This window comes from Lactuca serriola, chromosome 7 (assembly GCF_051521515.1).
Source record: "Lactuca serriola cultivar US96UC23 chromosome 7, Lser_US96UC23_V15, whole genome shotgun sequence".
Lineage (NCBI taxonomy): Eukaryota > Viridiplantae > Streptophyta > Magnoliopsida > Asterales > Asteraceae > Lactuca > Lactuca serriola.
Window position 1 is genome coordinate 38,252,947 of NC_136414.1, and position 26,215 is coordinate 38,279,161.

A 26,215-nucleotide genomic window follows, 5' to 3' on the forward strand; every position below is an offset into this window, starting at 1 on the left:
ATTCCAAAGCACACACCATATTTTTCCGCACTTTGAGAATTACTCTAATATCTTTTGATGTATCGACATATTTTGATCTTTTTGGGGATTGTATGAAAATGTTTGGATTAATTTTTTATTAAATCAAAAATGAAAATTTTCGAGTTTTATTTTTAGGACGTTACACAATGTAATTTTTTTTAAAGTTTTCGTTCTTTTTTATTTACACTTTCTAGATACGAGTCATGTCACATATACAATTTTTATTATTTAAATTTCCGTTCGTTAACTTAATAAATAATCTTACTTGCTTCTTTTTATTTATATGTATGTATGAATTCGAGTTTTCTTTATGTTTTGACGTATAATTTGTGTATGTCTTCGTGCTTATTTTTTGTATGTTCTTTACGTATGAATTCGATCATATATAATATATTTTCATTCAACAGTATAAATTAAAATGGTATCAACCATATATATATATATATATATATATATATATATATATATATATATATATATATATATATATATTTAATTATTTATCTCGCAACAAACACAACACTAAATAACTTTTATTGACATAATTGTTAAAATTTAACTTACAACAGATTGTGGACATAGCTTTTAATAAGTAATAATTGGTATGAAGACAATATACTATTGAATCTATTTTTATTTATACCATTATAAAATGTGTTTTTTATATTGTTATAAAGTACTATGTTTGTGTTACGATACGTGATATGTTTTTTGTTTTTTTATATATTATATTGTTGGAATATGACTTTTTTTTACGGACAATAAAATTCACAAAAATTGATGAATTACATTTTATTTTCCATTGAACCAAATATTATTTTAAAATTACTTGCACTTGATGCATTGACAGATCATGCATAACAATGTTATATCTTTTAGATCTATGATATAATCTTCAAAAAGATTTAACGATACAGTTTGTTGCCCATTTGACATCTGACTTATATATGATGATATTTAAATTAATAAAAAATTTGATTTATTAGAATATATATATATATATATATATATATAGATTCGTTAAATAACTATATATGTATATTTTTTGAATCAACTCATAAAGTTGTTATATAATATCTTTTAAATTATTATTTTAAATTAATTTTTAACAAAAATGGGTTTAGCTATTTTAGACATCCCCATCCCGCCCCCATACACCCTACCCCACCTCTACAAGACTACACCGTCGGCAAGCTGCCAAAAGCACCAGTGGCACTAATCTTAACTTGAATCTTTCGTCACACGAGATTCATCCATTAGTCTACTGAAGGCCCTACTTGCGATTTACAGTGAGACAAAGTAGAGGAGACAACCATCCCCAAATTCCTCTTTCTCTATTTCATCTCTATAATTCAATCATGCCATCAGGTGCTAAGAAGCGAAAAGCTGCCAAGAAGAAGAAGGAGGTTAATAACTCATCCACAACTAACCCTCATCAGAGTACGCACATACCCTCACTCTCTCTCCTTATTTCTTTATGTTCTTGCTTTAATCCAACGATTCACACCCAACCCACTTGCTATTCAATCTTTTTTATGGTGTTTCAGTGTGTTGGGTGTGGCCCGATTTCGCTCAAAAGTGTTGATTAGTTTATTGCGAAAAGTTAAACGTGTTTAGCGCTTAACTGTTTATACATCTGTCTCTCAATTTTTTTCTGCATCTATTCGTTGTCGATACGAATTGGTTTCGTAAAGTTGGTTTGTGGGTCTAAGCTTTAACTGTGTCGGACTTGGATCTTAGTATAAATTTGGGAATGAAAGGAGTAGATTTTAGCACTTTTGAGTTGTTTCACCAGCTCACCCATCAACTATTGTCTACTTCTTTAGGGCTTATTTCAAGCTCAATTTAGGGGTTATTATTGTCTTCTTACTCGTCTCTAATGGATCCAACCTTGTCAGGGGAGAATGAGGTTTCACAGGACAGCCAAAACGCTCAAGATCCATCGGTAGAGGTGGAGAACAGAGCAGACGATTCATCTGAAATCAAATCTAAGGACGCAAACGGGGAAGAAACTAATATTGAGATTGAAACAGGTGAGAAACCCAAGAGCTCAACTGGTAGTAGTTCGAGTTCTAGTGATAATTCAGATGAGGATTCCAATGAGAAGAAAGAAGTTGTTCTTGAACCTGAAGCTGATCAGACAACTGATAAAGCTGAAGAGCTGGAGATTCCCCCCATTGTCGATCCAGTTGATGAAACCAAAGCTCCAGCAGTTGAATCTTCGCCTGAAACAATACCTGATGAAGTTGTAGAACCTGAGGTTTCCCCCATTGTTGAACCAGTTAACCCTGTCGATCCTTCATTACAAGAGGCAGTAAAAGTGTATGATGAAACAAAGAACGAAGAGAGACAAGAATTAGTTGCGCCTGAAACTCCTGAAGCTGTAGAAGAACAGATTACCATTAGTGAAGATGCTTTGAAGGATGAAATCCCAATTTCTAGTGTAGATGAATCAGTTTCAAAAGATGTTGTCGAATTGTCTACAAAAGATCATGCAGATACAATTGAGCACTCTGATAGACACCTAAAACAGGTATGCTATTATGCCATATACTCTTTTCTCTTTTCTGTTTGTGAGCTTTGAAAATAATTTAGGGTTATAAACTTATAATTATTACTCAATATCTTTATACTTTTCTTTGTGTTTTTTTTGACATTGCTTTAATCGGGCAGATTTTTTAAATACAGTTGTGTAGTGTAATGGGAAGAAATGAAAGTAAGATGCTATAAATATAATAAACAAGTGAATGAAAGTTAGTTGCTATTTCTTGCAATTATCCCTAATTCGCGCGAAGTAATTCTTTTACAAAGATAAGTGACTAATTAGAGTGGTGGATGATTTATCTTTATGGTTGAATATTTTATATAAATATTGAGAAATTTATAAATTTGTGAAAATGAATGCAGGCAGTGGTAGATCCACCTCCAATTTCACTAGACGAGAGAAAATTGACTTCGTGGACAAATTGCTGTGGAATGTTCGAGGTGTTTGCAGGGTCACGGAGGTAATTTCAGGTGGGGGTTTCTCTTCCAACTTAATAATTATTTTTCTACATGACACGCTGACCTTCTACTGTGTTTGATATGACTGTGACTGTGACTGTGATTGTGACTGATGTAAATATTAAAATGGAAAAAACATAGATCTGATCTGGATCTATAAAATTAGTTAAATATGTTTGGATCTTGGATTGTACCATCAAATCTAATTCAAACATTGTATAATTAAATAATATTGGTTTCATTCAAATTTCAAAGTACACAAATTAATTACCATGGGGTATTTTAGACATTTGACACTAATATGAGAGAATGACGACACATTTGAAGAAATGGAAGGCAAAAATAAACAAGGACAAATTTGTAAAAGTCGGGATTTAACAGTTAATGGGGAAAAGCCTTTTTTTTTTTCTTGACTTTGTCTATTAAGTCGTTTTTCTGCATTAAATAAGAAATACTCATATATATAGCTTACAAGATTTGTGTTTTAACATTTCTCGTTTGTTTTCTTGAATTCAGAAAATTGATCATATAAAAAGCCATGGAGTTGCTAGACATTTCATGAATCTTGTTCAAACTACAAAACATAGGTTTTGTTCCCGAAGAAGAGAGCTTCACCAAATTCTGTTCACTGTTTACTGTGTTTTTGTCTTATATATTTTTTTTCTTTTTCTCTCATGACACCAAATAGTATATTTTTTCTTTTTTCAGTTTTATTTTTGTGGGTGTGTTGTTATGGAGCTATTTTTTTTTTGTGTGTGTGAAATATGTTGTTGGTGCGTTAAGTCCATGGCTATACGCTTTTATAGTAATCGATATATTCAGAGTAGCTGTATTGTTGGAGTTTTAATTCCAATATGGATTATTATATCACACATCAGATGATATGATATGATCATGTGTTTTAAGACTTTTTGATTCATCGAAATTGAGGTTATTAACCCCATAAAGTAAATATTTTCTATTTTCTAATAAAATTTCAGCTTTTTTAAACTGTCCGATAATGTTTATTATACGTTATATACAATTATTGCCGTTTAGGATAATTACAGAAATGGTCCCTTGGTCCCTGAGTTATAGTGAATGGTCTTTTGCATTTCAGAAATGGTATATTAATCGTATTTTTGTTTTACAAAATTACATAAATGTTTCCTAAACTTATGAAAATGGTTCCTGTTTAATTGAAAAAAAAAAACAAAATATACAAAAATGGTCCCTTTTTCTCCATAAAATTATAGAATTGGTTTATAGAAATAATGATTTACATACAAAATTACAGAAATTCACTCTGCCTAGTAGTAAATTAACAGAAATAGTTGGTCCTGTGTTTCATAAAATTATAAAAAAAGTCTCTAATTTACCAGCATAGTCCCTATATTTCGCAAAAATTATAAAAATAGACCCCGTATATAGCAGACCATTACTAAAAGTCTAGACTAATATAAAAAAAAAATATAGGATTAATAAACATACCGACCATCCCATTAGCTAGTTATGTAACATTGTTTGCATTATAAAAAAAGGTGCAGTAGTAAATATAATATACAAAATAATAATAATAATAATAATAATAATAATTGCAATGCATATTTTTCTAGAACGATGGGTCACCACCTTAAAACTTGGGTTATAACTTTTTAAATTTAAAACTGTTAATTTTAGTGGTATGATCACTAAAAGACCACCTTAATTGCGGTGGCAACACATACATAAAAAGAAACGTGAGGTTTTATTTATTTATTATTATTATAAATTCCACAAATACAATTGTATAATTTGCATCGTATAAATTATGTAACAGAAAATGAAAAATAAGAAATCAAGTCTCCAAGACATAAATTTGTAGCCACCTTTTAGTTCTATAATTGCGTTGATACGCGAATTGAATTGAGTTGCTAAACGGATTGTAAATTGCTCCATCGTTTTCTGAAAATTACAAATGGGAAAAGTTAGGTTCGCATTATGTAAAATTTCATAAAGTACATTTTAAGATGTACTTTTCTTAAGAGAAAATAAAAGTAATAGTAATAAGTTTTATCTTCACCACTTTTTTTAGACTCATGGATACGGACGTATTCGAGCCCAACTGAATCAATCAAGAGTTGTCAAATTCGAAACTAGACTCTTGAATAATTAAAAGTTTAGGCTCAAAACTCGACTTAGGTCTCAATTTCAAACTCGGACTCGAGCTCAATAAAGACTAATTATTAAAAAGATAAAATTACATTAAATTGAAATAGAAATACAACTAAGCATAAAAGTATAAATATAACTAAGCTCGATTAAGCTCACGAGTTTCACGAGCCGGATATTTCAATACTCGAATCGACTTGAACTGAGTCGATTTCGAGTCCGTCTCGAGTATCTCACAAGCTGACTCGACTCAGTTACACCCTACTCATGGAAAAGAAAATACGAAATCTAAATGTATTTTTTTTTTCTGTAAATTGTTTTCTCAACTGTGAACTTAATATTTTATATGTTGTAAAAGAAAATCATATATGTTACGTTTATTCAACCTTTTGAAAAATTAGAAAATATTTTGTCCAAGTATATATGGTCATGTCATATTGAATAAAAACACCATTAATATTTAAAGTACTAAAAGATACCCCATGGCATTAAGAGCGAGACCCAATATGGTAGTTGCGAATGATACTTCTACAAGCCACATAATTAATTGCCAAACGATATAATCGTTTCTTTGAGATGATTTTGATGCTATATATACAACAGTCGCACCCAAAAAAGCTATACCGAAGCCTATCATTGCATTCGAGAAGTCAATTGATGACATTAATTCCTTCAGAAAATCAGATCTTGAACCTGTTGATACATATACACAAACGTTACAAGTTAGAACCCTAGCTAGTATTTTGCATGCATGCATTGTATTTGTATGTGTGGTTGTGGGAGAAAGAAAGATATATACCAATGATGGAAGCATCATTGACAGTGTCTTTATATATATCCCTGTAATAGATTTCCAAAATCACGATGTTCAATATCATAACAGAATACATCATCGATCTTATTATATCACTAGCCATTTTTACTGTTTTTTTAGGGTAAGGTTAAAGGGTATGTGTCTAATTGTCTTTAGATCATGTTTTATATTCTTTTATGGGTGTCTTTTCTTTTGTTCTTTTCTTGTTAACGATGATTGCGCAAAAGGTGTTTCTTGGGATTCGACGGTAATTGTATTATATTTATATGGTATCTTTAGACATATGTATATTCTTTGGTTAAGGCTTTTGGTCACTGCTTTAGATCAATTCTTGAGAAAAGCTTTTTATTATTCCTATCTAGATGTCTTGCATACTTGTTTAAGACTCTACATGATATTTTATTTTCTTCTTTTGGCTTGGAAATGTGGCAGGGGCCTTAATTAGTGATGAAATATATATATATATATATATATATATATATATATATATATATATATATATATATATATATATATATATATATATATATATATATATACACACACACACACAAATTATTTTAAGAGAAAATTACAAATTTAGCAATTTTCCTTAATTACTTTGCAAAAAATAGAAAAAAACTCAAATTACAAAATTAGCCACAAAAATCGCAGATGAAATAGAGATATCTGCGATTTTGGCATTTGAACTGTAAAGGTACAAACGTTTAAAGCATGGGTGTGCATTGTGGGTTGTACGTTCGCAGATGGACTCAGTCCATCTGCGATTTTATTAGTTGATCTGCGATTTGACATTTTTAAGGGTATAAATACCTAAAAAAAATTTAGCTTTCATTTTGCAAGGTTTTTGTTGAGAGAACTTTCTCTGGAGATGAAAATCTGTAGCTGTGGACGATTTCATGTACAATGCAAACCAAATATTCATTCATTTTATTAGAAAAGTTTTAAACAAAATTTCCAAACAAATAACAACTAAAGAGATAATTTTTTGCAAACCAAATATTCATTCATTTTATAGTTGGGTTAATCCCTAAGTTTTGAGGTAATATGCACGGAACACACTTGGTCTCTAATTCTTTATTTTAACATGGGCATGTCCGTATTATTTGTTTTTGTTGCATCGTTGGTGCTACTAGACCTGAATCAACTATACTATCCTTATTCATTTATTTTCTGATTTATTTATTTTTGTATCTTATTATTTGAATAAAGTAGGCCCCACCAACACCCTTTATCATACCACTAGGCGAATGCCCGCGCGTTGCGTAGAAACACCTATATAGTTGAAGTCTTTAAAAATATATGATTTTTTTAAATATAACAATAAGGTCGTTGTTAAATTTGATATAATAATTTGTATATACTAAATTGATATAATATATTGATTATTTTGAATTATATGATAATATATACATTTATTATACCTTCATAATCTCAATCGTTCGAATGACTTCTACCCGCGAGTTACACATGAATAAAATTAAATATAATATATGATTTGATGTTATTTATAGTTGTTTTTATTGTTAATTAATTTTTTAAAATTTATTTGCTTAATGTTTTAATTTCTATCATTATAATTATTTAAAACATCAAACATTGTTTTTTTTTTATTTTAAAGCTAATAATATAATCATTTATATAGAGTTGTTTTTAACTATTGTTTTTATAAGTTATTTTAAGCTACTTATTTGGAAAATTTAAACGATTATAAAAATATATTTAAGAAATATTTTAGTTAAATTGAGATTAAAATTTAGTTTTTGCTTTTATCACTACAATTTATCACTTTTAACTATTTACAAAATACTTTTTTGTTTTTTTAAATGGAACTGAAATTTATATTTGAGTTGACATTGTAATGCGCAGAAACACCTACTACCTCCGTCCCAAATTGATAGTCAACTTTTGAATTTTGAAGTCTTTTTTCTTCAACTTTGACCTTAAATATTTTTGTTTTTAATAGATAATACTTGATGCAAAATATATGAATGTATTGTATTTTAAATGTTTTTTCATTGTTATAAGTTTTATCAAGTAATATATAACATAGATAAAAATATTTAAGATCAAAGTTAAAGAAAAATGACTTAAAAAGTCAAAAGTGGACTATCAATTTGGGACGGAGGGAGTATATAGTTGAAGTCTTTACAAATATATATTTTTTCAAATATAACACTGACGTTGTTGTTAAATTTGATATAATAATTCGTATATTAATTTGATATAATATATTGATTATTTTAAATTATATGATAATATATAAATCTATTATAACGTCATAATCTCAACTGTTTGAATAACTTCTATTCGCGAGTTACACATCAATAAAATTAAATATTATATATGGTCTAATATTATTTATAGTTGTTATTTTGAACTAATTTTTTAAAATTTATTTGCTTAATGTTTTAATTTCTATCATTATAATTACTTAAAGCATCAAACATTATTTTTTTATTTTAAAGGTAACAGTATAATCATTTATATAAAGTTATTTTTAACTATTGTTATTATAAGTTATTTTAAGCTACTTATTTGAAAATTTTTAACGATTATATAAATATATTTAGGAAATATTTTAGTTAAACTGATATTACAATTTAGTTTTTGCATTTATTACTATAATTTATCACTTTTAACTATTTACAAAATATTACTTGGTTTTTTTAGTGGAACTAAAATTTATATTTAAGTTGACACTGTAATGTTGTATTTAAATTAACAATTTAAGTATTTTGTCCAAACTGTTCAAAAAATTATAGTTTTAAACTGATAATAGTTTACACGCAACAACATTTTAAATCTAATAAATTAAGTATAATATGTTAAAATTTAAAGACATTACTTTATAAATAGAAGTAAAGATATTATTTTAAAATTGAAATTTAGTCTATTTTTTATTACACTTTAGGTTTGATATTTATTTAACCTTATTAACCAACTTACAATCATTATTAGAAAGACACTACAATTTATCACTTTTAACTATTTATAAAATAATCTTTGGGTTGTTTAAGTTAAATAAAATTTATATTTAAGTTGAGCCTATAATGTTATATTTTAATTAATAATTTAAGTATTTTAAACAAATTGTTCAAAAATTATACCTTTAAAATGATAATGGTTTACATCCAACAATATATTAAAACTAATAAATTAAGTATAATATGTTAAAAGTTAAAAATCATAATTTTATAAGTAGAATTAAAGATATTATTTTAATATTGTAATTTAGTTTATATATGAATACACTTTAGATTTGATATTTATTTAACCTAATTACCAATTTATTATTATTATTATAAAGAAATTGAAAAGTCATGGAAGTTTCAAATGAATATGGTGAAAGGAAAAAAAAATGGGGGTTTCAAATGCATGAGATTCAAGAAAAAATGCTAGCTTTATAAGTATGTATGATAATCCACGTCCGTATAACATTGTAAGTCGGTGGAGACGGTTTAACCCATATGTTGAAGTTCCTTTGTAAATAGTCGATGATACATTTTAGAGCATTATTGTGACTCGTGTGGGGATCATGCAATTGAAGACATATGTTATTGGGAGCATATGAAAAACGAGTGAAAATAAGATACTAGAAGGCACCTACCATGCTACACTTTACAATATGTGATACCCACACATTGGATTAATTCCTTGGGATTTTTGTTTTGGTTTAGAAATAAATCACTTCAATATGCCCAAAAATAAAGTTCTAAATAACATGAGACGTGACGTGAAAGTAGGGTCGAGCTTCAAACTTTAGGAGCCATGACAAGGTCACAATATTTTTTGAAGTAAGACTTAATACAAATAGTTATTAGCCTTGCCTTGAGTCGTAAGTGGGACATACATCAACTTGATGTGAATTTTTTTTCTACATAATGATTTACATGAAACCATATTTATGCACCAACCACAAAGTTTTCATCAGTTTGTTGCCCACTTGCCCTGGTCTTATGTGAAAACTACATCAGTTTGTATACAACTAAAAACAAGTCCTATAAGCTTGGTACCAAAGATTCACCAACCATCTTATTCACCACAGTTTCATTTGTAACATAAGTGACACTTTACTCTTCATTTCCAAATGTAGTACATACCTTGCCTACTTACCATTATATGTAGATTACATTATACCTAACCACGTCCTTTATGAACCTAAAGATTGAGATCATTGGGGCTTTACAATGGGAATTTGACATGACGTATTCAGTTCCTTTGAAGTATTTGCTAGGTATATCGGTTATATGTACAAATTTATGCTCCATGGAAGTCAGGCACGGTATAAGATTCTTATATTTTGGGCAGAGCCGTTGGACTTTCTATTGGCTGGATAAGTGTAGCATGATAATGTTAGTTGTTTCGTCAGTATGTGTGATTCCTCTAAGAATGGGTTCACAACTTTATCGGAAGGTGGTCATCTGTACGTGATGATTCCTCAGTTCTGTTTTAGATTCGAGCAATTCGAGTGGAAACGGCTGGTGTAGTGGAGAAAGTTGCAAGGAAAAGTTTTGAGGACAAAATCTAATTTAAGCGGGAGAGAGTTGTAGCACTCATATTCCATATAGGTGTAATTTAATACTTAAGAGATTAATGATGGAGTTTTAAGGAAAAAAACTCCATGCCACAACATGGTGCTTAGATGCCCATGACATAGCATAAATCATATGAAATGCGTGCATCTGATGAAGTGCCACGACGTGGTAGCTGATCTGGCCCAATCCCATGATCTTTTAGGTTTCCTTCGTATTTTAACCTATAATCTCAGATTTAGGGTTCATTTTACAACCTCCATCACTCTCAAACCTCCGAAACCCTAACCCTAATACCTATTGGTGATTCTTGGCTAATTTTGGTACTCTTGGTAACTTGAAGAAGAATAAGAAAGTGCTAGTGGGTGGATCCAACAAGGAAACATCATCATCATCATCTTGTACATTCTCTGGACTCTTGTTAGTGTTCAAGATCTAATCTTTTTGTTCTAAGATTCTAGATCTAGGCTTTTTGTCGCATTTCTTCAAGATTGTGGAAGTTTGGATGAAAAGGCTCCATAAAGTTGGAAACTTTATGGATCCTTGAGGTTCCTTTGAGGTTATATGTTGTAGATATATGATTCCTTGGATTATTTGGTCTATACTCAAAGTTTGAGTTCATTTCTTCATGATTTTAACCTAAATTGGGAAGAGACATGCATTGGACATGCATGTCCATAAAGTAGGGATTTTTATGGTGTTTTGGGGGTAGAAAATCCTACTGGAAAGTGTGGACTTCAGATCTTAAGGATTTAGTACTTGATGGTTGGCTTTATGCCCTAAGTTATCCTTAAGAACCTAGGTTTAAAGGTCTTGTGTTATTGGAATGTCTTAATAGATAAAGTTGGAAACTTTATCCATCAAGACCTTGGGGAGAACCACATCTTATCTTTGGAGCTCTTGAGGATGAAGGAAAACAACTTAATGTATTAAGATGTTTAGTCCTAGTTCCTTCGACGTGGCCTTTTGGCTGCCACAACGTGATGACTGGGGGAACCTGACTGTTTTGTCTTTTTTCGACCACGACGTGACCAATAGGAGGTCACAACGCGGCGGCTCTCTGAAGATGACTTGGAGATTGGACTTTGACCGTTGACTTTTGGTATAGTTTAACTTTTGGCCAAATTTATATTTTTAGAATGTAGACTTAGGGTTTACCTTGTGCGGTTTATTAGGAGGTGTTTAGCACTCATCTATTCGCTGTGAGAGTTGTTAGCTATGGACGACATGACATTGAGGTGAGTTTTAGCCGACTTTATGAGACATGTGAGTTTTCCACTATATCATGTAAGAAGACCAGGTGGTGGCCCCTGTCAATTGTATGAAAGACTCGGATGTGGCTCCCAGTAAATATATGCAAGATCAGGGTCTGGACCCTAGTAGTTATATGTAGGATGCTAGTTATCTTTGTGATGCTTGTATGGAAGACTAGGAGGTGGCTCTTGGCACTTGTATGTAAGAGCCGACTTTGGCTCCCCACATGGAAAGGAAAGACCATGATGTCGCTCATGATTAATAGTGATTGTAAGACTATGGTTGGCATATAACATTCCCTATACTATGTATGGTATGTGGTATTTTTAGGAACTCACTAAGTTTTGTGCTTAAGATTTTGTGGTTTAAACAGTTTTAGGTACTTCCAATTCCAAAGGGAAGGACCCTATTTGACTCCACAACATCCCCTGATGGCTTTTTCCGCATTGATTACTTTTGACTTACTATGATGTTTGACGAATATATTTTATTTTGTTTGGTTTTGGGACAAATGGTTGTATGATTTGTTGGTTTAAAAATGAAAATTTTTGATAGTATTTTTGGACTTTACACTATACTTGATAACACTAATTGGAAACTCATCATCTCCTCTAACAAGCTTGTAACTAACCCTTCCCTTTATCATAACCTACTCGGTGTATTATAGTAACTCACTTTCACCTGTTCGGAAATCTCAGACGTTGTCCACCAAATATGTTTGTTTTTCATACTCCACAAGTGCTACATTTAATGCTTTAAAATGCATTATAAAATACCTTTGACGTATGTTGGATTTTGAGCACTATAACACTCCTATGGTGCACATGCAACCCTAAATGCTTTGAATCTATGTTTTCTCTAATTATACATGCATTTTCAAGTTTTCCAAAGCATTCTCCCTATCTAGCATAGAATTGAATCTATACAATATAAACTTGGTTTGGATGCTTATCTATTGAGTAGGGTAGAGTTCTTGACCTTTGAAATCTTAAGCACCTCAAGTGTGATGCCTCTATTGGTTCACAAATACCAAAAATGCAAGAGGAGGCTTAATAGAATAAGTTGTCTCTCTCCAAGAGATGGTGTAACCGATTTTGGCTCTAGGAGGCTCTATTTATAGTGTTACACATGCTAGGTTTACACTTTGTAAACCCTAATAACCCATGACTTTCCACATTCTCATGCTCCATGGGTTTAACCTCCATGGACTTAAAGATTTGTGAGAACTTGAGAACTCCTAATCTATTTATCATTTTTCAAACCAAGATCACCAATCTTCTTCAAATGGTGCGTCTAAGCCATATTTAAGCTCAAAAAAAATATTTGACGATCTTTTTTTGAAATGTGCATGTATGCACATTGAACTGCGGATAATCATGCATCCGCAAATCTGAAACCTCCCAAAAATACAGTCCAAAAATTTCATTTTTAAATTATAAATAAAACCATAATCATACAAATCATCTCATAAAACATAAGTAGTGTATCTCAAAACATCATAGCATCTGTCAACAACATCGGAGTATAAAAATCCCAGGCTGAACATATGGTGTGTGCACTGCAATCATATCGAGCCCTTCCTCTTGCTATCGGAAGTACCTGAAACCAAAACTGAAAACTATAAGCACGAAGCTTAGTGAGTCTCCCCAAACTACCACATACCATACACATAATCACATAATAACATACATTGGGCCTTGCCCGCTACATCAGACCCCTCCCGGAATCAGACCGAAGTCCGATATACATATAACATATCAACAAAGCATATGATATAAACACATAACATAAGCATATAAACATTCCTCGGCCTTGCCCCGACATCGGACCAAATCCCAGAACATATAAACATAACATATAAGCTAAACATCCCTCAGGCTTGCTCTGGCATCAGACCGAAGCCCGAAACATATAAACAAACACATGCAAGAATCACAAAGACATTAAGCATATAAACATTCCTCGGGTTTCCGGCGGCATCAGACCGAAGTCCGGAAACATATAAACATAACATATAACCTACATCGGGCTAACCATGACATCAGACCTAAGTCCGACATATGCTATCATACATAAACGGGCCGATATTGGTGCCTTCGACCTGTTCCTACTTGAGGAAAACTCACCTCACAAAGCTAGCTGCTGAACTACTTGGTAAGGAATCTCTATCGACTGCTCCCGCGACTCCCCGACTATCATTAACAATAACACTTATTCAAAATCCAATAATCCTTCCTCGGGTAAAATGACCATTTTACCCCCTGATCTGGTTTGGACCATAGCCTAGGCCCAGTTCCATCTAATTTTTCAAAGCCCACTAATGGCCCACTAATAGCCTAATTTTCTAAATTGGGCCCAACTTCTCAAATAGGCCTTCCCTTAGGCCTAAACTTGTCATTGGTCCATTATCTGACTTATGATGACCCATTAAGGCCCAAAAGCTACTAAGTCTAAAGATTTGGCCCAATCTGAGGCCCAAAAGACATGAAGCCCAAATCCTGAGAGTACGCTGAGCGTACTCCTCTGTATGCTACGCGTATAGCTTGCATGGCTTGTACGCTTCGTGTACTGGCATGTATGCTCATCTGTCACACCCCCGAACCAGGCGGCGGAAACGTTCGGGGGCTGTCGTGACTCAATTGAATACCATAACATTGAATATATATGAAACGTAACAACATTCGTCACCATGCATTAATATAGTACGACTGGTAGAGTTTACATGAAATACATTGTTTAAACATTACATTCCCAAAAATAAATTGTTCGATTCGTACATAAATAAACTGCAAGCCATCACTGAATATGATTTCCTTTGATTCACTGGTTCCCTGAGAATACAAGTATTTTGAAAAACGTCAACATATGAAATGTTGGTGAGTTCATAAGCGGTATTTGAAGAAAAACAATGTTTCGTATCGTTTGAAAACCACCAGAAAATCCGATATTTTCTGAAAAGAAAAGCTTTTGAAAACGTTTGTGAAGATCCATAGGTATGCTTGTTTGTTTCTATACTTGTAAAAATTGTTCATTGAAGTTGTATGCATTTCAAATCTGTATGTATTGAAAACCCTAGGAAAACCCGATGTTTTCCTAATTCCTTGAATTCCATGAAGTCACATTGAAACCATTGCATAGCGCGTAGTGTCAGTCCCAGGCGACGTTGGATTATTTTTGAGCATGATTATTTGCTACAAACACGCATTACACAAACGACCAATTTATAGCTATACTAACGATCCCGTAGGCGTCGTCCGTATTAATCACGTTATCCAATCGCTCTGACTATGTGTAGTCCCACATCCGAAGAGAAAGAGGGCACGAAGACCTCGATGACTCCATTAACCGGTTGGGGATAAAAAAAAATGTACGAGGGGTCCCGGACCCGCCTCGCATGAAATGTAGACTTTACTAGCAATACCAAAGGACCCTTGGGGACCAGTAGTATACAAGCCATTGAAAGTCCTTTTACGTTGTGTCAGATCGGTAAAACCCAACACTTCGTAAGATAGAGGTCTTCGGGCCTTAAGATCAGGTCATTGGGCTAGCTAGGCCCAACAAACAAGATTTTACACTTTTGGGGCCCAAAGATGGTGCGTAGACGTCTGTGCACACTCGCATGTATATTGAATTCCCAAACGTTACTTGTATGAATCGTAGTGTCGTAGTGTCGTCGTGTTAGTAGTTTCGGATTTTTATTGGTTCGAGACCGACCCAATTCGTTTAACAACGACTTTTGGTATTGTAATGTATTGTATTTCGTCGATAGTCGCGGTGCCATCATTTGATCAAATTGCGTGTATTGAATTAGCCTTGGAAGTTTCTGTTTTCAGCCCCTCGTTGTTTGTAAAATTTACTTTTTCAACCCTTTAATTAAATACTTTCCGGTTTGGTCCTTAAATCAATTTTCTTGACATTTTAACACCAAAAATTATTGAAATTGATATTTTTCAGCATATTTTTCAATGAAAACAGTTTTAGTCCCTGAAATTGCAGTTTTCTCGGTAATAGCCCTTCTTTTTCGCAACTTTGACAATTTTGGCCCAAATTGTAAAATTTTTGCAACTTTGGTTCTTTTTAAATTTTAAGAGCATTTTAAACCTTTGAAAAGGACTTGGAACACTTATAGTCCACTGTTTTACAGAAAAACACAGTTTTGGCCCTCCAAAACAGAAAATCTCGCATAATGGGCCTCATTGGGCCGAAAATGTCATTTTTAGCCCATTAAGCTTGAAATTTATGTTTTTAATCCTTTAACTGAGTATATTTCCAGAAATTGTTTTGTTGAAACTGTTTTGACACACCTTATCCATCAGAATTCGTGATATGTCAATTTGGGCCCTTAATTTAGTATATTTTCACATATTAGGTCCAAAAATTGTGTTTTTAGCCCAAAGAAATTGTTACTAAGCCATTTAGCTATTTTTCTAGAAACACTTTGTATGTAGAAATATATTTGATGCTAAAATCATTTAACATAAGGTATATCTCAGTTTTGAGGAGTTTTATGGCTAGATCCAACATTATAACACACAAAAGCCCACATATAAGCATAGAAATCATACAAGGCATACAAAACACATATAGATCTACACTTTCACTTGTATTCCCCCCCATAAAACTCATAAAAACAGAAAATAGGGGGTATGAAGCTCACCTTGTTTGAAGCTTTCGGTTTTTGAAGAAAAGATGGAAGAAAATGAAGTGATTTTTCAGCCTTAGCACCTTTCCTTGGTAGGTCTCGAGTTTGGTGACTTCTAAGGTGTATGATCACAAGTTGGAATAGATTTAGAAGAGGTTTTTGATGGAATGAAATAGCTAGATCATGTATATAAGTAAATACTTACCTAAGATGATAATTAGCTTGGAAGATCCTCTTGAAAGCTTCTTAGAATCTCGAAATTTTGGAGAGGAAAGGAGAGAGTTTCTTGAGTGTTCTTGAGAGAGTTTGTGAGATGTGTGTGTGTTTGAGATGTGGCCGAGAGTGAGAGAGAGGAGAGAAGAGAAGTGATTTTGAAGTGATATGTGCTTGGAAGTATGAGTTCCATGCATAGATACCCTTTGGTTAATAATGAGGTGGCATGCATTAAGTCAACTCTTCCATTTCCTCTTGGGCTTGGGCATTGGGTCGAGAATTTGGAAGGGAAAAGGAAAAATTTGGGCCTTTATCCCTAAGCCCAATATTAGAGTTAATCTTGGGTATGTTTTAAGTCTAAAGGAATGTGGTAGGATTTTTATATTTTTATTGGACTAGTTTAGGTTATTCATGTATCAAGGCTTTTAATTCATTTCATTCTAGGCCCAACATGGCCCAAAATGTTGAAATAAATTAGTGTGGGTCCAATTAGAGCCCAATTAGGGTTCTAAGCCCATGATAGTCTAATTGGAAGCCTATTGGTCCATTTGGATCCAATAAGGAAGTCCTAGTCCAAAGTGGACTTAAACAAGGGCTTCTAGGGTCTCCAATTGTTTAATGACTATTTGTAGTACTTGTATGATGTATTTGATTGAAGTTTTTGAAGTCATAATCATAGGTGTTACACATGTTCTTAAGTTTTTGATTCACATTAGCTTGAGTGTATAGATTACATGACACAAAATTTTCAGTTGTGACATCATCGTACTACCCTGTTAAGCCATCAACTTCAAAAATGCTTATTTCATTAAGACCTTAAGCCCATATTACAGATCTGAGTCCCTTAGCATGTCTTAAATCATAAAGTCGACTACTTGGTGGCTTGTAACCCACCAAATAAACCCAAACTTGGAATATAGCAACTAACTTCCATGGAAATTGTTATATCTCATGCATAGTCACAAATGGGCCTTAAAGATTGAAACTTTACTCCTTATGGGACTCATATATCACTAAGGGTGGCAACCCTAGACCTAAAGACGAGTTTGAATATTAAAGATCCATTCTTGGGACTAAAAAGATCCCAAAACATCACTACACTAGATCCAAGCATTTATAAGGAAAGTTGAAATGAAAGATTTATACCTCCAGTGAGTGCCAAATGTGTTGGATTAGTGTCTAAGTCCATAACTATTTTGGTATGTACTTGACCCGATGGTGCATGGTCCTTTTGGGTTGCCTTCACCAAAGCAACTTGATAGGATGAATTATGGAGAGAGAAGATTAATTATGATTTATTAATATATTATGAGAATAATATATTAAAGGAGAAATCATATTGTTTAATTAATAGTAGTCAAGAATTAATTGATAATTAATTTTGTGACTAAAAGAGATTAATTAAACTTAAAGGACTGGAACTGTAATTATAAGATAATTGGATTTGGGCTATGGATCACCTTGGAATAATAGGTTGGACGAATTGTATGGGGAAACCCATTAGAAATCGTCCAATGGATATTCTAAAAGGGTCCATGGGTTGCTTAGGGCTTAAGCAGTCAAATTAGGGTTTCCTTGTTGAAAACCCTAATAGCCTACATGTATATATAGTACCCTTAAGCCCCAAAAACGTGGTGAAGGTGTTACTTAGGGTTTCTACACGTTTTGGGCAGCCTCCTCTCTCATTGTTCTTCATCCTCTTGCTCTTCGTGTTTGTGAACCATTAGAGGAGTGACAATTGTGACTCTAAGCTTTCTAAAGCCATTACAAGGAGGATTTGAGATTGTTATTGCTACATAACAATCAAGGTAAGATCTAAAAACCCTTTCACATGTTAATATGATTAATTGTATGCTAGAACTAGGGTTTAAAGTCTTGGATGAATTGCATGTACAATAGAGAAACCTAGATCCAAGCATTAGGGTTGCATGAGCACATAGAATGTTCTTATGGCTAAAACCCATCAAAGTGGTGAGGTAATCTCAGATCCTTGAGCTCAAGATACTCAATTTCTTCTTCTCCAACTTCTATTTTCTTCTTCCAAGCTCCAAATCACTAAAGTAAGCTTCACAAAGCCAACAACACACAAGGATGAAGTATGAAAGGGTTTCTATGGTTTTCTGAGGTTGAGAGGTCGGCAAGGAGGCTAGGGTTTGAGACATAATGTTGTATTTATATGGCTTAAACCCTAAAAATTAGGGTTTGGAACCTGCTCATATACGTTGCGCTTACTCTTTGGTATGTTGAGCGTACGTGCATGCGTCCCCCGCATCCAATGCTCCTCTACGCCCATCGTACGCCAAGGCTATGCCCAACGTACGTCTTCTGGGCAGCCCAACTATTTGGCCCACTCACTAATGGTCCACTCACATAATCCATATATTAAACACTTAGCCCAACAATTAATTAAATAAATATTAAATAATTATTACCTAAAGTGGACTTTTTAACCATAATAGAGTCTTTGGAAAAAATATTTACCATAATAGGGTTCATTCAAAAATATTTACCATAATGGTATTACTTCAAATTGAAAAGTAATATTTTTATTTAGAAAAAAAACATGTTTTTTGTATTACCTGGGAACGACGAACAGAAAGAAAAAACAAAAAAAACGTAAACGACAATTAGGGCTCTGGTTGTTGTCGGTTGACCCACATCCACCATCGCCGGCCACCTGCAGCCTCGTCCATCCGTCGCCGACGAGCAGACCTGCAACCTCTTCCATGGTTCCACCCTTCCTCCATTCAAGGTATGCGATTATTTTCCGGCTTTTACATAAGGTTAATATTCATCTTTTATTGGTAGTAGCTGTTTAGGGAAAATCATTTTGTCAGCCAAGCAATTGATAAATATCCAGAACAATCATGCTTTAATGAGTTGTACTCTTCGCCTTAAGATGGTGTACTTCTGTGAATTTAGGTGAAAATCGATTCTGACATTTTGTCTAATCTTTCAACGAAGTTTGAAAAACAAGATTGCTACTGCTTTTCATTATTTGTACATATATCGTTAAATAATTGAAATTACAATTCAAAAAAATCAATTTAAAGAAAATATATAGTAGTTTATTATTGAGCATGATGTTTGATTTTTTGCATGGTTACTTCTATTGTAGGAACTTTTGGTAACATATAAATTACTATTGAAAAGTAAGTAATAAATTTGTACGTATTATAATGTTTATGCTTTAATGAAATTGTGTGACAAATTTGTACGTAAATATGAATATTAACCTTATGTAATGGATTATTTTCCTGCTTTTATGTTTGACAATTCTCTTAAAATTTTGACCCTTCATCAAAAGCCTTGTTAGAAACATTTTTTCTGGTTTTATGTTTCTTCTTCATCATGTTCAAGAATAGGTTAACCGGGACATAATCGAAAACGATGCCCGTCTATGCCAAGGTAGTTTAAAAAAATATATTTTTAAGGTATTTGTTGTGATTATTCTCTTATTATTATTTTTTTTCTTTTTTTACAGGTAAGGATTTGTTACCAGTTCAAGTTCAAACAAATTGTGATGTTTTTCTTTTTGTAATAAACAATGTTGGAGTTGTTTTGTGGTGTTTTTTTTTTTTTATTATTTTTTATTTTTAATTTTTTTTTTTTATTTTTTCACCTTAAAAACATTGTATGTGAATTTTAGAGTTTTTGTACCTTAAAATATATTGTGTTTTTAATTTATGATAGCTAAAATTTGATGGTCAAAAGGTGGTATAAGAAAAACGGATATTTAAAAAAACACAAAAAAAAAAGATAAAAAAAACCGTTATTTAAAAAAAACAGTAAAAAAGGTAATAAAAAACTAAAATAAAAGCTGTTATTTAATATATATATATATATATATATATATATATATATATATATATATATATATATATATATATAACATTAAAAAGAAGAAATAAAAAAGAAAAAAAGAAAAATAAGGTATTTACAATAAAAAAAAACTGAAAAGTAAAAAAAAAATTGAAAAAAATATTATTTTGGTAAATATTTTTGAAATAACCCTAATATGGTAAATATTTTTTCAAAATAGTGTATTATGGTTAAAAACTCCCTAAAGTGACGATCGTTACAAAATCCATATATATATAGGGATGAAAATCGGAACTGGGTACCTACTTTTTGAACCGAAACCGCCTCGAAACTGCCGGTTCTGGAACGGGAACCACCTTATGCGGTTCTGGTTCCGGTTCCGATTTTTATTTTTTCGGAACCCCTACCCGTTGGTAGCTGCCGAAACTAGAGATTTAAAAACAAATGAGACATGATAGTTTATTGATTTATGGATAGAATGGTCCTTATAATTTGAGTTCGATATGCTGGAATGACAGATCTGAGGCGATATAGATTGTCCGAACCGGAGATCTTGAAATGGAACTTTTCGATAACTGTTTTGGCCAGTCAGGGGATCAATTCCAATAGAGGGACAAGATCAGTGGGTGGTTTAGGGCGGTGTCTTCATGAAAGGAGAGATGTAGAAAAAGAACAATTGGTAGTCTGAATCCGCTGCTATATGCTTCTCTGTGGTCGTGTACCTTTCCCTCTCATGTGTGTACACGTCATAAGAAACTTGCATAAAAAATATATTCTAATTATGCTGACTATTTTCGATGGATTTTGGAATCGATGAAGGTTCATGGGTGGTGGCTTAAATGCCTAATTCGAATTATGCCAACCATTTTTAATGAAGTCTTGATCATATTCATTTCATTTTGATTTAACTTGTGATGATGAATCAAATGTTATTGGTATTCAATTTTCATCGACGATGGCTTAGCCTTTTCATTCCCTTAAATGTTCTATTAACGGAATCGAAATCAGTTTTAAATTAAAGATGATTTCCAATTATTAAATCAAAATTGATCTTTGACTATTCTAATTGTAAGCTTTCCTTTTCGGATTGAAACTTTGTGTCGATAATAATATTTGATCGCAAAAAAAGAAAAATGAAATTTGAAATTTTGATGTTGACGATGGTTGGCTAGGTTTTGAATAAATGGGTTTATAATTTTTATTTTGCGATTAAATATGAAAATTACTCCAAATATAAAGACCATTTGTGTAATTTTCCCTTTAGGAAATGTGTAAAGTAAACCCTCCATTTTATATATATATATATATATATATATATATATATATATATATATATATATATATATACCACAATGACGTCCGTAGTTTATATAACTGCTTATTATCAAATATTACGAGGGATAATGATGCGTTACCAGTCTTTATGACTGCATACTGTCAATATTACTACAAATAATCATATTTACGTTCACACTTCAAAATATATGCATATATGAATATTTAGATGTGCATATATCTATATTTCAAAAAAAAATGTTCGTCAGATCTTTTTTTTAGGGTTGATCTCTCTTAGACGATGTATTTCGTTAATATTGGTGGTTTTGGTTTTGAAAAATGATTGAGCGGATTAGGAGTTTTTAAGTTCTTAGAAATCTTTAAATTCTCAAGCAAATTTAATAATCAATATTCATTAATCCAAATCTTTTTATTACATTTCATAAATACAATCATATCATCGCTTACAGAAACGAAAGAAAATCAGGAAAAGAAAAAATCCAAACACAAGCCTATACACACAAACACCTTTCATGACATTGGTTTGTGTCAACCGCTTGAAGCCATCAACCGTAAAGGGTAGCTACATATACGAGTTGAGTTGCAGAAAGGATAATTGTGAATGCCTCCATCGTTCTCTGCAACACCAAAGAAACAACCAATTAAACTCAAATTTCATGATAGTTTCTATCTTTTACGTCCAAAATCATAATTAATAAACTCACCAAGCGGGCATTTCTGCCTTCGAGCTCAATTTCCTTCCATGCAAACCTACATATAATTAAAATTTGAAAGTTTCTTTTAGACATGCATCAAGATCATGTGGTATATTTGAACATATTAATTAAGAGTTAATCGAATATAATACCCCATGGCAAGAACAGTAAGGGCCCATGCAATGATAGCAGATGACACTGCTGCTGGCCTGCTAGTGGAATCCCAAGAACGATAATTGTCAAATCCAGCCAAAATCGATGCAACGCCAGCAACACCAGCAATCAAAGCGAAGGTTACAAAGAATCCCGTGGCTGCATTTCCCATTGGGAAGTAAATTGGCGAAAAATGAGCAGGCAAATCGAATCCTGGACCTGTTCATATATAAACATTAGCAGTGTGTATATATATATATATATATATATATATATATATATATATATATATATATATATATTTATATAAATCATGATCATGGTGAAAAGAGAACAACAAATACCAATGATGAAGCCATGGTCGATGGCTCTATTCATGGCCCAACCACCGATGCCCAGAAGAATGACGTACATGCAGAAGTTCAACACCATAATGAGCGACGCCACTGATCTCATTTGCCCATTCGCCATTTTTAGGTTTTTATTTTTTGTTTTTTTAGAAGACTCAAAAAAGACGAGAGATATGTGTGTGTTTGTGTGATTTAGGGTAAGGATGAGATGTGTCTTCTTATAGATGAGTTTTCTTCATTTGTAAATGTTTTTTTGGTTCGTTCCTTGTTGAGGGTGTTTGTGAGAAAGGGTTTTGTGGGGTTACGTTGTAAAGGTGATGATAGGGTTTCTTTCGGGTTTAAGGCAAGCTAATAAAAAAGACGGTATATTCTTTGGTTAAGGCTTTTGCTCAAATATTCTTTATCATATATAAATCATTCTTTGATTTCATATATATATTTGGTTGTCTTTTACTTTTATATAATAGAGTATGAAAACTTGTGACAAACTAAAAATCGTTAATGAAAAACATATGCCATGTCGACAGGCTCGGCTACCATGGGGCCCATCTCAGCAACTTGGAGTTGGAGGAAAATAAATGTAGGCCCATTTACTTGTTGAAGCCCAATCTTTATTATGGTAGCCCATTATAATCTTGGAAATATTTTCTCGTTCTCTCATTCGGATTTTGGAATGAGTTTGAATCGATTGGAGGTATGTTAAGAGACAAACAGTAAATTGTTTTTGATTTTGGAGGATTTTATGAACTCCGGTTCTCTCAATGTCGAATTATTGATTTAATGGTTTTGCTTGTAATGATGACTGTTTGTGTGCAATTTTAGCTTTGAGCTGCGATAAAGTTAGTTTTTTCCTTGTCCTCTCTATCTTAGTTCTCATTATCACAACTTCTTTCTAAGACACGAATGGAATTACCATGATTAGGAAACTCAAAGTTTTACAATGGTCATCTGATATTTCTCGTACCATCTTATGCACGAAGGTCGCACTCGCACATTCCTCGAAATGTTTAACAACTATCACGAATCCTGTCAAACAAACTACTCCTGCGTACATTCCCATAACTTCTTCTGATCACCTCAAGCATCAAAGAACCAATGAAGCTCTTCTCTTTCCGAACAAACTCTCCTACCCAGATGTTTACTCGTGCACCAAGATGATCCAAGGTCATGTAAGAAACAATCGGCTTAACGACGCCTTGAAGCTGTTCGACGAAATGCCAGTTCGGGATGTGGTAACATGGAACTCTATGATCAAAGGCTGTTTCGACTGTGGGGATTTGAAGTTGGGTTCCAAGCTGTTTGAAGAAATGCCTGAAAGAAATGTGGTTTCTTGGACGACGATGTTAAACGGGTTGTTGATATATGGAAGGACAGAAGCAGCTGAAAAATTGTTCTTGGAGATGCCATTAAAAGACGAAGCTGCCTGGAATTCAATGATTCATGGATATTTCATAAATGGGAGAGTGGAAGATGCTATGAGGTTGTTCCACGAGATGCCAAACAGGAGTATCATCACTTGGACCTCCATGATCAGTGGGCTTGATCTAGCTGGAAAGAGTGATGACGCGTTACTTCTCTTCAACCAGATGATGCCATCTGGCATTCGACCCACTTCATTCACATTCTCATCTGCAATAACAGCTTCTGCAAATGCAAAAGATTTCCATTTAGGTGTCAAGATCCATGGTCAGGTGATCAAACTTGGTTACCTTTCAGACACATACATCACTTCCCCTTTAATCACATTTTATGCACATTGCAATGACACTGATAGTTCCTCAAAAGTTTTTAATGAGAATCCACAAACTTCTGTGGTAGTCTGGACTTCCCTCTTAACTGGATACAGTTTAAATTCCAAACATGAGAAAGCATTACAAGTATTCTCCAACATGTTTAGATCTAACGTTCTTCCAAATCAATCTTCATTCACTAGTGCCTTAAATTCATGTTGTGAAATGGAAGATTCAAACAAAGGGAATGTAATCAATGGAGCAGCTATCAAACTAGGACTTGAATCCGACATGTTTGTAGGCAATTCCCTTATTGTATTCTACACAAAACATGGGAATATACAAAACGGATTATCCGTATTTAAACAAATACATGAAAAGAATATAGTTTCATGGAACTCTATGATTGTAGGGTGTGCACAAAATGGTTATGGGATGTGGGGTTTAATCCTTTTTAACCAAATGATACGTGAAGGGATGTTAAATGAAGCTGATGATATAACATTCACTGGGCTTCTTTCTGCTTGTAGTCATTCTGGAATGTTAGAAAAAGGACAAAATATATTTAACTATTTATTAAAGTATAAGTTTAAGAAGGTGAAGCTTGAGCATTATGCGTGTATGGTGGATATTTTAGGGCGTAGTGGGAGGTTACATGAAGCTGAAGAGTTGATTAAAAACATGCCAATGGAACCGAATAAATCTATTTGGTTATCTTTGCTTAGTGGTTGTAAAATGCATTCAAATTTAAAAATGGCTGAAAGAGTTACACAAACTATTTTCAACATGGATCAAGATTGTAGTGCTGCGTATACGCTTTTATCAAATTTGTATGCTTTTTCTGGGAGATGGAATGATGTTTTGAGAATTCGGGAGTTGATGAAAAGCAAAGGGGTGATAAAAGAGCCTGGGCAGAGTGTTGCATAGGTCTCAATATATGATGTTGAAGATGAACAAAAGGTTGTATTTTTGTGCATAAAGTAGGAAGACATTATACACCACATATTGGTTGAAGTGGAGAATGAGACAAGAGTATTGTGAGACAAAAATGTTTAGTAGATATGTTGTATGATTCTGAATGTTGGTTGATTAGGAAGATTCATGAGAGGAAGATGGAAGTGGCGGAAATGAGGATGTTTTGGTGGACATGTGGTAGAACTGTGTTGGACATGATATTGATTACTGAATATAGTTATATGAAGTTTGTTGAGAATTGTATTGATCATGGAAAAATTGAGAGAAGTACAAAAAATTATTTTTCTTCAATGTAAGGATTCAACATTGCGGAGGCCTTGAAAAAAAGTTAGTTTTCGTTTTATATAATAACTTAGGTAAATTACATAAAAAAACACTATATTTTGTTAATTTGAAAAGAATCCATCGTCATCCTATACCTCCACCACACCATGGTTAAATTAATTCGTACTGACTCTACATGCTTCCCACTGCCTCTTAATCCACTAAAATAATCTCCTTCTTCCACCGTTCCTTCCAGTATTCTCTTATTTTCTCCCAAACAAATTCGTTCCTTGAATAAGCCTCTTCACATGTCGGTCG

General features: G+C 32.8%; 4 protein-coding genes across 5 annotated transcripts; 2 read left to right on the plus strand and 2 right to left on the minus strand.

Moving 5' to 3' along the window:
• The first annotated feature begins 1,226 nt into the window (after positions 1-1,226).
• Positions 1,227-3,850, plus strand: LOC145061809 (suppressor). Of its 2 annotated transcripts, none has more exons than XM_079009384.1 (4): positions 1,227-1,461; positions 1,920-2,554; positions 2,929-3,026; positions 3,541-3,850. In XM_079009384.1, the coding sequence occupies exons 1-4, from the start codon at positions 1,380-1,382 to the stop codon at positions 3,554-3,556; spliced, it is 831 nt and encodes a 276-aa protein (XP_078865510.1). In that variant the 5' UTR covers positions 1,227-1,379; the 3' UTR covers positions 3,557-3,850. The 2 variants fall into 2 exon arrangements, with proteins under 2 accessions (XP_078865510.1, XP_078865511.1); XM_079009385.1 differs by having other exon boundaries at positions 1,229-1,461; positions 2,929-3,036.
• An 889-nt stretch (positions 3,851-4,739) lies between these two features.
• On the minus strand, positions 4,740-6,107 carry LOC145062810 (uncharacterized). The gene is made up of 3 exons (XM_079010400.1): positions 5,954-6,107; positions 5,634-5,847; positions 4,740-4,947 (listed from the first exon to the last, which is right to left on the minus strand). The coding sequence occupies exons 1-3, from the start codon at positions 6,069-6,071 to the stop codon at positions 4,917-4,919; spliced, it is 363 nt and encodes a 120-aa protein (XP_078866526.1). The 5' UTR covers positions 6,072-6,107; the 3' UTR covers positions 4,740-4,916.
• Positions 6,108-22,106: 15,999 nt separating this feature from the next.
• On the minus strand, positions 22,107-23,129 carry LOC145062098 (membrane protein PM19L-like). The gene is made up of 4 exons (XM_079009723.1): positions 22,923-23,129; positions 22,578-22,797; positions 22,435-22,480; positions 22,107-22,347 (listed from the first exon to the last, which is right to left on the minus strand). The coding sequence occupies exons 1-4, from the start codon at positions 23,047-23,049 to the stop codon at positions 22,276-22,278; spliced, it is 465 nt and encodes a 154-aa protein (XP_078865849.1). The 5' UTR covers positions 23,050-23,129; the 3' UTR covers positions 22,107-22,275.
• Positions 23,130-23,580: 451 nt separating this feature from the next.
• On the plus strand, positions 23,581-25,984 carry LOC145063345 (Pentatricopeptide repeat (PPR) superfamily protein). Its single transcript, XM_079010935.1, has one exon. It carries the CDS (start codon positions 23,843-23,845, stop codon positions 25,583-25,585), a length of 1,743 nt encoding a protein of 580 aa, XP_078867061.1. The 5' UTR covers positions 23,581-23,842; the 3' UTR covers positions 25,586-25,984.
• Positions 25,985-26,215: the final 231 nt, after the last annotated feature.